Raw genomic sequence first — 12,509 nt, 5'->3', positions numbered from 1 at the left:
CCAGGCTTGATGAAACCCTTAAAGCTCAGAGGTATGCAGGACATGCTTCATACCTTACTCACCTTGGCCACAAGCACACCACAAACACGAGGTCAACATGTAATACAAACCTCTGGAGCCCAGAGATGCACAAATCTAAATATTTAGAAGGTTAGTATGCCCAACATCCCATGTCTTCTGCATCCAAGCTCACACCCATCCATCCAATGCTACTGAACCACTACTGCTGTTCAGAGAAAGGAGCAGCAACCCAACAGAACCCTGGTGGGAGAGATTCCAGTTCACATTCATCTGCTGCCACAGTAAAATCCAGAGAAATCAGGGCAGAGTAAACTCTTCCTTGGGTAGAAATTTCTGAAAGGTTCAAGTTTGGAATGCAGCAAAATGCACTGAGTGTTTGTTTGGATTCTCAGTTTCTTTAGATAACTTGGTAACAAATCACTAAAACCACCTTAAAAATCTGCCTGGGCAAACACTGGCACCAGGTCCCTGCAGGCTAAAATTGAGAGACTTTCTTATTTTTTATGTACACAAAGGCCAAAGTTAATTTTCACCTTTAATAAGCTCATGATTCTTTGTTATTTAATACTCTGTAAAAAGGTATTACAGATTATTGCAGTGACTTCTAAAGAAGATGGACAGCCAAGAGGCTGAAACCACAATATCATATACAGTATGTAGTCATTGATACTACCTACTACAGCATGAAGAAAAATACTTTTTAAATAAACAGTATTTAACTGAAAACATAGAAATGGAGCTTTCATTCTTATAGTATGGTTACATAGCTATATTCCAAGAATAACATTTTAAAAAATGCTAGATCTTGAAAGGCCATAGATAAAAAGAGACATGATGAGGATGAACCAGTTTTGCCCAGAAACGCTATAAATGAGCACACTGCACAGTTTTTCAGCAAATCCTAGTTTTACCAAGCCTCAAGAGGCAAAAGCCTGAAATGTAAAAGCTCCCAAGTTGTCTAGCTAGTCCTCCTGTGTTGCTCTGGCAGGCCCAGTGAGCCGCGCTGCTTGCAGACAGCGCGTCACAACCGATCTTGGCTGACACGGATCCCGTCGGGCAGAGACGTCCGGCTCCTTACGACGCCAGCCCCAACAAAAAGCCTCCAACAAAGCCACTGGACACCACGATGTTCTGCTTGATAAATTCTGTTGACTGAGAAGAAAAATGGTAGAAAGAAAGTTGATAAAGTTAATTGTGTCTGATGCTATTATTTAATAGCTATCACAACAACAAGAACACTGAACTTGTGGAGAAGGGTGCAGGGGGAAGCGATGTGTCTAAAACCATAGAAAAATAGGTGGCACCAAGGTAGTGCAAACTGACTCTCAGCTGTTTTTAAATATTTTCACTGTATTTTAATATTTAATATTTTAATATTTTTAAAATACAGTGAACCTTTAAAAATATAGAGGAATTATTACAGCAATTTCATGCCACTACCACTCTTGTTTTGATTAAAATAAGACATGTTTTACAAACTACCTTGTCAAAAAAAGCCTGAGCATCACCATGACTCCAATTGCAATCACATAATAATTGTTTAAAAGAAAAAATACTGTCTTTTGGAAGATCATTGGAAAAGAAATACACTCCATTATGAGCCAGCTTCCTAACAACTTACTCCTAGGAAAAAACACTTATGTATGATGACATGGGTGTAGAGTATTTCATGAAGTAGCAGCACAAAGTATAACACCTTTTATCAAATGTGCCATTTCATAAATCCTCTGCTTCAAACACTCCAGATTGGCAACTAACACACAGTTACAAGAAAGTCATATAATCTGAGAGGAAAAAAACACAAAGGAAAACCAAAAACCCCATCCTATTTCACCCATTTTTCCAGGGCAGTAGTGAAAGAGAGGTTAAGCTACTTGAGGTACAGAAGCAGCAAGAAAACCCTCAATCTTGAACTTTCAGTTCATATTCACATTAAAATTTAAGGTAATTTTTTATCAATCTATATGCAGCTTCATACAGGCTAAATCTGAGATGTCAAAACTCATTAATTACAGAACACCAGTGTGGCTGCTGTTTCACTGTCTGCAGCACATTCACAGTCAGGATTCTCAGTTATTCAGAATGAAACTTAGATTGCATGCATAGAACGTGAAAAATATGTAAAAACAGTCTTTAAAAAACCCCAAACAACCACAAAATTGATTAAATGGAAGTCTTCAAATGACAGGGTGAAACTGCCCAGTGACACTGATCAGTATCACAGCTACCTCTTCTTAACATAGTAGGCAACTGGCAGATTCTGCAGACAGATATTGTCCAAAATGTATAAAAGTGAGATATAAAATCACAACTCCTGTTACAAAGTAGCTACAGCTTTTCTGCAGAAAAAGTCATTCTTGTCCAGACAAGTAATTTTATGATCAGCAGTCAAAGAAGATTTGGGTTTTGTCTTTGTAGTTACCATGTTTTACCCACACCATCCTGAACTTTTTACCATGTCATGACCTTACTGGCTTTGTCACCTGCCAAAAACAAATTCATGTGCCATTTTTAACAGTGACCAAACCAGAAAGCTGAATGAATAAAAGACAGCACAATCTGATAACTTTAAATAAATTATTATAAAGCCAAACTATTTTTGATGTGTTCCAGTTTTGTATCTGCATTTTCAACTCATTATCACCTGCAGTGCAAGGTAAGAAAATCTGACTGGTAAAAAGGAGTTTATCACCTCAGACTCACCTCTTCAATGAGAGTGTTGATTTCAGGAGCTGCCTTATTTGCACGCTTTTTTAACTGTTTTTTTGCTTTGTTTACATCTTTTTCAACTCTCTTCCAGTCAACTTGTACATATCCACTATGACTAGCAATCTAGGGAAATAAAGGCAGTTAGTACAGCTGCAATTCACATTTCATGAGTCAAAATACATTGTCTTGGTGCCTATAAAATAATTTTTATTTTTACTTATGACAGATACAGGAAAAGACATTCTTCCAATTTCAGCAGGTCCTCTGCTTCAAACCTTTCCTCAGTGACAGCAGTTCAGATTAGAACAAGCAATGGCAAAGTTCAAGAGTAGACTCTTGTTGATTTGACCAGTTCTCTGTTTTTTAGTTATAAAAGCTTTGCAATGTTTTTCCTTCAGTATTTACTGTTACTTTACTTGTAAGAAAAATACATTCGTAGGACAACAGTGAAGAAACTCTTTTGTTTCAGCTTCTTTCAGAATTGTATAATTCTGATTTGTGGCAGAGTACCCAGGGCTAATCAAAATCATCATTAGAAACACTGAAAACTCTATTTTATCCTACACAATTTAAACTGTCCAACAACAACAAAAAATGTACTCATTACAAGAGAATTCTCACCCTTCTTACAAAACAAAACCATTAAGTATAAAAATAACACAGCCTGAGAACAGCACAAGTTCTGTAAAATCAGAAAAATGAATACGTTTGAGGAGACTGGTTCATACCAATGTACACACAAACTTCCAAATTTTAGAGCCTAACTATCATCCCAAACCTTTGCCTTTTTTCTGTTACTAATATTTGATTGGTGCATGTTCTAGAAAACAGTTAAACAACTCGTTATTTGGGGGAAAAAAAGATAAGAAAGTCCAAATTAAGGATTACTGCTTATTTCAACTGTTAGGACAAATCACTATAAACACTAGACTGACATGTAAATGACTGCTATCCAAAAACTCTTTGTAAAGTGTGAGATTTCTCAGGTACTTCTTAAGGTCACACGTGGGTGGGAAATCCACCCAAACTATGCAAACTGTCCAGCTGGTAAACCTAAGTCACAGATAATGAACTTTTGTGGAACAGATATTTAAATATACAATTTATTAGGTTTAGCCTAAATACACAATTTATTCTGTTTAGTTTCACATCACCTACAGGCTCTGAAGTTTGACTTTCACATGGATCTTTCTACCAAATAACTGAAATTAGACCATCAAGCTTGTACTACAACTGCCACAGTAACTAAGCAACCTATCTCACCACAAACTGAGGATTTCATAATCCAGAAAAAAATAAAATTAAACAAAGTGTCAGACAGATTTTGTCTGAATTCAAAACAAAACTTCTAGAAGATCACCTCTGCAAGAAAGTCAACTTCAGTTTCCACCTTTGCATACTTAAAAAAACCAATTCACTGGACAAATGCAAGATGAACTTACTGTATTTTAAACTCTCTTTGACTTCATGCCTCTGAATGTAATTAATAACAAATTAATTGACTTTGCCTGTCTACTGTAAAGCCATTTATTCACATGGGCCCTAGTGCCAGGCAGGGACAGCTTATTAAGGGCTGTCTGTACAGTATGAAAGCAGGAAACCGGTTTGAAAACTGTACTGGTTGCACATCCAGTCACTGGATGACATACCAGGAGAAGAAAAACAGCTGCACATTGTGGCAATTGTTATTCTGTGAATTTAACATGACCACAAGAATTTCAAAAAGGCCCCAGCATTGAATTGGTGCCTTCTCACTCATACAACTGAAAATGAAATGTGACTGATCTACTCAGTCCAACACAATGTAAGAAATGCTAATGTATCTGCTTGCTTGTAAAATGCAAATGGCTCTTGGAAGAAACATTTCATTAAGACAACTTTAATTAGCTCAGCTATCCAGAGAGCACAAAGATGAGGCAGAAGTTTTTAATTAAGATCTGTTTGCAACTACTGCAGAGCTTACACTTGTATCAAAACCAGACATCTTTTCTCCCTGAACTTTGTAGCCCTGAAATAAGAGATTCCAAATTCTACTTATTGAGTGTTTATAAAAGAAGCAACAGAGGGTAATGTTTTGAATGTAAATTTTTTAACTGAGAAGAAAAAAAACCCTGTACTTTGGCAGTAACAGAACCTCTGTCATATCTACTTTGGCTGCAACCCCACTAATTACATAATTTCATATATAAGTGCAGAAATAATACCCCTGAACTCAAATGCTGAAAAAGCAGACTTTAATTTTTAGACTCCAATGTATCATAAAAATCTACTTGCTTAGAACAGTAAATTTACATAATGCAAATTCTCAACGTTTATTATTTTTTTAAACTCAGGCCCTACAACAACCAAATAAAATAACAGTATCCCAATATCACATCCATACTTGGATATATTAAGGAGTCATATAGGTCTATACATATTAATTGAACATATAATTAAAGAGACCTGTGGGTGGATTTTGGGTTATATAGGAATTTCTCTATATATAATAGAATAATAGATATATACTTATCTATATATCTCATAGCTCGTTATTTGTTTAAGACCTTCCAAAAGTGTTCAAAAAATGGCAGAATTTTTTCAAAAAGGCAACTGAAGAAATACATCAGGGCAGGAACACTAAAAATGTGTTATCTTTCTTGATATTAATCAAGGAAAACTGAGAATCTTCAAGGGCAGACCTCATTTTGGGGGTGACACTGGAGAGGCACACAGGTACTTTGTTATTGTGGAACACTAAAATGAATAATGAACAGAAAAATGGTTTGGAGCAAAAAATCGGAACAGCAAGATGGGACAAAAGAATGTTAATTTCCTGAAGGCAAAATTGAATATCCCACTGAAAAGTGGGATATTCAACATAAAACTGAATCCAGCTCTTCCTCACTAAGGCCCCAGCCCCAGAAGCAGGTTGGTCCCTCCCTGGGAATGTCACTGGGATGCCACACTGGGGTGGAATTACATACATGGTCCTTAAGGGCCCTTCCAAGCCAACCCATGCCATGACTCCTTGATCATCATGGTGCATTAGCAACAAACCCCAAGGACATCTCAGAGTTTATTCTGTTTCTTGTGCTGTTTTCACATATTTACCTTTCCTAAATTAGAACATAACTTAATGAAGAATTCAATTTAATTCATCAATGGCATATTAATGGACTGAGGAAAATGTGTTAGGGAAAGCACAAATAACTGAATAAAAATCCAATTTCATTATTAAATAATAGACAATGCAGAACAGAAAAAGCTATGATTTGTATGCACTGCAGAGCAAAAGACAATGAAACTGCTCTTGAGGATTTAGGATTTTAAAAATAAAGAGCTATTAGGTGCTCATTAAGAACAATTGTTTTTAACCAATTCATTGCAGTAGAACCAAGAGTACTTGAGTTTGTACCTCCCTACTCCAGGATTTTACCAAACTATGCTGTATAAATGAGAAGTTACACAAGGAAAATCCCTTACTTTTTATGAGAAATGCACTATATTTTCCTTAATATAGTGCCTGGATACTGCTATTATACCAGCATATTTGAAGAACTACATCTATTTCACAAAAAAAAGCATAGTTAATAATCAAATAAGAATGAATCAAATTAAGGTGTGGAAATATTCACCACAAAGATGTAAAAATAACAGATCATGATTTTGAAAAACTGTGCAAATTTTACATAATTTTTATTCTTTTTCTCCAACTACTTTTCATATAATCTGTATTAAGTCTGAAGCTCTAAACCACTTACAAAAACATGAAAAATCTTTTTTGCTTCCTGTACAAACTGACACTGAAGAATGTATTGCTTTCAGTTTCCTACTACATTTCTTGAGATGAAGTCATCACCCACTGAAGAAAAAAAATGTAATTTTTAAATTTTAAGATTGAAATGTTTCACTGAATGGGCTTTAGCCAAGAATCTTGCCTTCTGTAGTTATTATTCTTGTTCTAGCATGTAATTATAATGTCAATATTGCAATCAGCAGTTGAAATGAAATCTGCAACTTCAGAGAAATTTACAGATAAAAAGGAACTTTCTAGTAATGTGCTGAAATACTCTTCTGCCCACTCAGGGGAAGCACTGAGCACATATTCATAGAACCAGGATGTGTGATCTTTAAATGAAAAAATTAAAGACTACAGAAATGTAATTACACCATAGAATTTATGACTCAGCCTTAAAATGCAAAATGTTTTGAATTAAAAGAGAGACCAAGGCATTTACTTCATTTCCTTTCAAGAGAATCTGATCTTACTTAAGATATAGACAATCCAATCAAAATACTTAACTCATATTTCCTCTTGGATAATACTCCTTTTTGGATTCAGTGTAAATGACATCAACCAAGAAAGCAGACACTCAACCACATGGCAAATCTATTGCACGTACAGGAAAGCTCCCCAAACTTCAGAGCTCAGCAAGAAAAAATCCTGCACAAGTGATGTGTTTTATTCAATTTCCATTCTCCTTTGTCTACAGGTCTCAGCTTTGACTTTTCAGCTTCCTGTAGTCAGGAGCACTGAGGAAGGTACCTGCTGCAATCTGCTGCCTCCACCCTGGCTGCCTCTGTCTGGCAGCTCTTCAGTCACATTGATAAAAAAATTATCATTATTAGAATTAAGATCAATGGCATACAAAACATGGGAAGAGGAAAAAACCAAACCAGCCCCCAAACCAGTGGGGATCATGATTATGAAGGAAATATGTGTACTTCACACAACAGCAACATTGCAATGTATTACACAGCAGCAGCTACCACCCCACCCTTCCTCATCAGTGCTTGACTGCACCAGCCACTACAATCAAAAGAGATAAGCCTTTTAGAAACCCTCCAGGGTGATGATGGAAAGAATGAATATATCTTTAACCTCTCCTCTCAAGAAATTGTCTATCATTGAGCCTAAGTAGGCACCAATCTATATCCCCTAGAACAATCTGAGGAAAAATGAGAAGCTCACAGGTATTAAGGCATGAAAAATGCCAGTAAAATCCTGGCATCTTACAGAAGGACACATGAAATTCTCCTTTACTTAAAGTTTCATCTAATTCAAATATTTTTTGGAAATATATCCTCCCCTAATCACAGTATCTGATGAAAAATGCAAATGATCATGCCAGATAACATAATTAAAAACTTCTGAACCCGACAGCCAGCAGAGAGAGGAATGCAATGAAGCTGTCAAAATTCAGGCAGGCTTTAGAGATTCAATAGATAAAACATGGCAAGGGGAGAAAACAGAAAAACACAGCTCACACTGGGACCAGAACAAGCTTTCCAGGCAACTGCCAAAGCAGCCTAAAGCTGTGATAAAATTCTCAAACCAATGTAAAACAAACACATTTTAAACTCTCCCTAACCATAGGTTTACAGGCAGTTCCTCTCATCTGGCAACATCAAATCACACACAGTACCTCAGCTTCTGCACAGAAGTTCTCTTGTCTTACAACAAACTATTTTTCAGGACAGAGTAGATTCTGATTTACCACTGATTCTCAGAAATGTCTCTTTTGTACATTTGTACACAATATTCCCGCTCAAATGTACGGTTTTGACTGATAAGACTAAAAAGATGAAGTAGATAAGAAGCCTTCCTAATTAAATGTTCCCCAACAGCTGTGTTTTTCCTATTGTTTAGTAAATAACATTTGCCAACTTATAAAGCATGAAATGCTACATACTTGAAGCAGAAGAAAGCCACCACCTACTGCAGTTGCTGCAAGCTTTCCGACTTTCTGGAACAAAAATCCCGCACACCTTAGGGGAACAAAACAAAAAAAACCCAGTCTAATGAAATTTTCTGCAGAACAATGCCACACTACACAATTCCTGACTGCAACTATTACCATCATTTCATTTAAAAAGCAAATGTATCATTTCATATTTACAAATTTAAAAATCAAGGCTATTTAATGCCAGCAATATTAAATTAACAATGTCTAAAACAAGATAATGTGAGTAATGGTTGCTTGTTCCTGACTGTCTGATGGCCCCTTTAAAGTAAGCTTGAGATCTCTAGATCTTACTGCTATTAAATGTAGCATGTTAATAAAGCACAAAATAATTACATAACAGTGCTACTATAACTGTTCCCAAGTGGAATGTAAATACATTATACCATAATTTATATTAACTGCACAACTCATAACTGAAAGATCTCAGTAAAAGCAGCACATCCCTACCACAAGAGTTAAACTCGGTGAGGGCACTCTGCTGGGACATGGTGTTAAGTCTATTTTTAATGGATCAAGGCAACCAGAAAATTACAAAATTACCTTGTTCTCAGTCTCCAAACCCTCCCTCATCAAATGGAGAACAGCACAGATATTGACATTACAGAACAAAGCTAAGGCAGGAAGGGGCCTCTGGAGGTCACCTGGGCCAGGCACCTTCCCAAAACTACTGCAGAGCCCAGTCCAGTCTCAAAGCCCCCTCAGGCTGCCAAGAGCCCTGACTCAGACATGAGTTTCCAAGGCTGATGGTTCCACAGCTTCCCTGGGCAATTCCTGGGTGTCTAAACACTGGCCCACACACAGAGGGGAATTTTTCCCCCTGCATATAAATAGTGAATTCTTATTTATATACATCAGTAGGCACCCAGAGATATGTGCACCTACAAATACTGAAAAGTGCATTTTCCAGATCATTCAATAAGCCAGTTTTTATGGATGCCAGATGAACTATTCCCTAGAAACTTCTGTGTTTACATGTACACATGTAACTTTTAAAAATAATTTTAAGGCTACAGAAGCAAATTATAAACTCTGACTGAAAGTTAAACCCACTTCACAAAGCTGTACTGAGCCTGGGTACAACAATCTAACAATCTCATTTTTAGTGTATTTCATCTTCCAATTCTTGCATAATCCCTCTTTAAAAGTCACTGTGCTACCATAATGGTGTTTTTCAATGAATTTACAGTTTTTCTGTGTACTGGAATGGACAAATACCATTCAAACACCTCTGAAAAATAACAAATATCTTTGCTGCTCAGGCTGTGACCATGTTTTCCAGTTTAAGTTCTCATCTTTACTGTCTAGCTTTCACCATGAATTATTCCAGTATAACTAGGCTATGTATCAGTTAACATCAGAGCAAACTGTGAATTCACTCAAGAAGGCTGCAGCTCAATTTAGAAGAAAAAACAGTCTCCAGGAAATGGGGCTCTTAATTAAAAGTATATTTTGTCAACCTTCTTTCTTCTCTTCATTTCTTTTACCTGTAAAATATGTCTCAGCCATAATATAACTAAGTTTCTAAATCTAGATTAGTAAGGAAATAAGTTTTTCCATACAAAATAAAAGCTACATGCATTTTCCATTTACTTCTTGTCATTTTAGAGCTCTGACATTTTCCCAAATTCTTTCCACAGTAACTAGTATGAGCTCCCTTGGATAACTGGTGTTTCACCACTATTAAAAACCACTTCACAATGATGAGTCAGAGTAACAAGCTAAAATCGTTCACACATGAATAATCTTGGTCAATGCTAAAGGAAATCCCATTAAACATAAATTTATCTGCTTCAAAATACCCTTGGAAATGGATCTTCTAACAAAGTAAAAGGTCTAGGTCAGTTATGGAAAGGGAAGCTCCCTCACCAGCCAGTCACACCTCCCATCACAATCTGGGTGGCTACAGAGTATTTTTCTACAATTGGTCCTGAACTGCGGCCAAACAAACGATTCCACCAATGGTGACGCCGAGCGTATTCTGTTAAATCCAGCACTTCGTAGGAGTCATCGTCACTGTCGTGCTCTGGAAAAGAAAAAGCAATTCAAAAAAAGTTATTTTCTCAGTTGTGGAGTAAATTAATGATTTATGTGAAAAAGCCCAGACCCAGTTTGGGCATTAACTGGGTAAATCCAATGGTTTAAAATGTAGTGTACAACAGCATTGTACCCATGTCCAGCAGCTGCCAGAACAAAGGATTTGGGGATCACCAAGGTAAGGTGTAGAAGACTGTAGCAGTGATGTAATCGATAAAATCCATGACTGGCACTACAAAGGTGAACAAGAATCCCCCACCTGTGCAAGTACAGGAACCAAGAGGCATCAGATGAAACTACCAGTTAGCTCGTTCAACACAAACAGAAAAAAAACCAACAAAAACAAAAAGCAAAGGGACAGACAACACTTGGAAAGATTAAGAACTTCTGGCCCAGTGCTCTCCTCAGAGGACCAGGCATCAGCATTTGAGACCTCTGTTCCTTTTCCAGAGCAAGTGAAACAGATGATGCTGGGACTTCAATTAAGTTCCATGTTCACAGGACAATTCTGCCAATGTTTTCAAAACAGGCATCCTACAACTTCAAATTAAGAGATCCTCAACACTGTGTATACTTGAACATCAGAGGAAAGAGATGGGTCTAGATTTTTAAAGAAGCATATTTTAGAAGTGTATCACATTCTGTGACATACACACATGAACTGAAGTCCACTTTGTTTAGATATATCTAAGGTTAAATCTGAATTCAGCAATACTGGTTGAACATTCCAGAAAATAGGAGCAGTTATATTATGACCTAGAATTATTACCTAAAGTAAGACTGTAGATATAAACATTTTATTAGAATTTTGACGGCTTTTTAACTTGTACTAACAGTATGGGTAAAAACTTCAAAGACTGCAAGAAGTACACATGTAGGTGTGCATTGTTTCCCTTTATTATCACATATTCTTCAGTACCAAATAATAAATAGCGAGATCCATAATGTTAAAATGTTGTTATTGAATGTTCTTTCTTTGAGGTATTGAGGACAACACGTTTAACTTCTTAAGGTGGAGAATATTAAAACACTGTCACACACAGTTACATTAATTCTGCCCTTAAATTATTATTATTTAAACCAAAACTCGTGTATACATGTATAACACGCTCTGTGGCAAATAACACTGCCAGAGCGTTTTCTACTGATGAAAAATACTCCCTGCATGCGGCAAATGATGTTCTGGACACGGCCCAAGCACATCGAACCGTGCCAGTGCCGAAAGGCGCCGCACAACGAGGCCACAGCGATGCACCCCGCACGGTGAAGGATGCGGCGGCCATGGGGGCTGGAGGCTCCCGCTTCCCGTCCCGCATCCCCCCGGCACCTCCGGCTGCGCGGCCCCGAGCCCGGCCAGCACTCATTCTGTCTGCGGGCCTGCCTAGAAGGGGTTTCGGTGCTTAAATCCGGGAAGGAGATTCAGCCCGGGTGATGCCGGGGGTGCCGATGCGCCGGGCCGCGCGGTGGAAGGGGGGACATGCAACGGACTGGGGAGGCGCAGAGCCCGGGCCATCCCTCCCCGCCCCCGGGACGCAGCGCGGGCAGCGGGAGGGGGCTGCCCGCCGTCCCCGAGAGGAGGAAGGGCGCCCGCCGCGCCGCCTCCTCCCCGCTCCCGTCAGGAAGGGGCCAGCACTGACCTGAGGCGGAGCGGGGCCGCCGCGCCGCCATGTTGGCCGGTGCTGAGGCGGCGAGCGGCCTCCCCGCTGCGCCCCCAGCGGCCGCGCGCGCCCCGCCCCGCCGCGGTGCCGCCCCCTCGCGGCCGCTCCACGCATGCGCCTCCCGCACCCCCCCGGGGGTGTCCCTGAGCGGGGAGCTGAGGGGAGGGGGGGGGGTGCGTGTAGCGCCTTTGGGAATCGTGGGGTGTCCCGAGCGGGAAGGGACCCGCAGGGATCATGGAGTCCTGGCTGCCCGCACTGTGCAGGACACTGCAATAATCCAACCGTGCGCCTGAGAGTTATCCCAACGCTTCTTGAGCTCCGTCAGGCAACTGTGACCACTGCCCTGGGGGGCCGGTTC

The 12,509-nt window shown here is 39.0% G+C and overlaps 1 protein-coding gene across 1 annotated transcript; it reads right to left on the bottom strand.

Moving 5' to 3' along the window:
* Nucleotides 1-538: 538 nt before the first annotated feature.
* On the bottom strand, nucleotides 539-12,286 carry FUNDC1 (FUN14 domain containing 1). Its single transcript, XM_054655083.2, has 5 exons — nucleotides 12,131-12,286; nucleotides 10,326-10,482; nucleotides 8,406-8,481; nucleotides 2,725-2,853; nucleotides 539-1,173 (listed from the first exon to the last, which is right to left on the bottom strand). Exons 1-5 carry the CDS (start codon nucleotides 12,159-12,161, stop codon nucleotides 1,096-1,098), a joined length of 471 nt encoding a protein of 156 aa, XP_054511058.1. The 5' UTR covers nucleotides 12,162-12,286; the 3' UTR covers nucleotides 539-1,095.
* Between the last annotated feature and the right edge of the window lie 223 nt (nucleotides 12,287-12,509).

Source organism: Agelaius phoeniceus, chromosome 2 (genome assembly GCF_051311805.1).
Source record: "Agelaius phoeniceus isolate bAgePho1 chromosome 2, bAgePho1.hap1, whole genome shotgun sequence".
Classification (NCBI taxonomy): domain Eukaryota; kingdom Metazoa; phylum Chordata; class Aves; order Passeriformes; family Icteridae; genus Agelaius; species Agelaius phoeniceus.
This window is presented reverse-complemented; position numbering and strand designations above follow the sequence as displayed.

Excerpts from the sequence above, each read along its gene's own strand:
- FUNDC1 (XM_054655083.2), bottom strand. The coding sequence starts at position 12,161 with ATGGCGGCGCGGCGGCCCCGCTCCGCCTCAG. Across the intron at positions 2,854-8,405 it reads GTGGCTTTCTTCTGCTTCAA|ATTGCTAGTCATAGTGGATA; the intron begins GTATGTAGCATT and ends TTATTTCCCTAG. Across the intron at positions 1,174-2,724 it reads TCAACACTCTCATTGAAGAG|TCAACAGAATTTATCAAGCA; the intron begins GTGAGTCTGAGG and ends TTTTCTTCTCAG.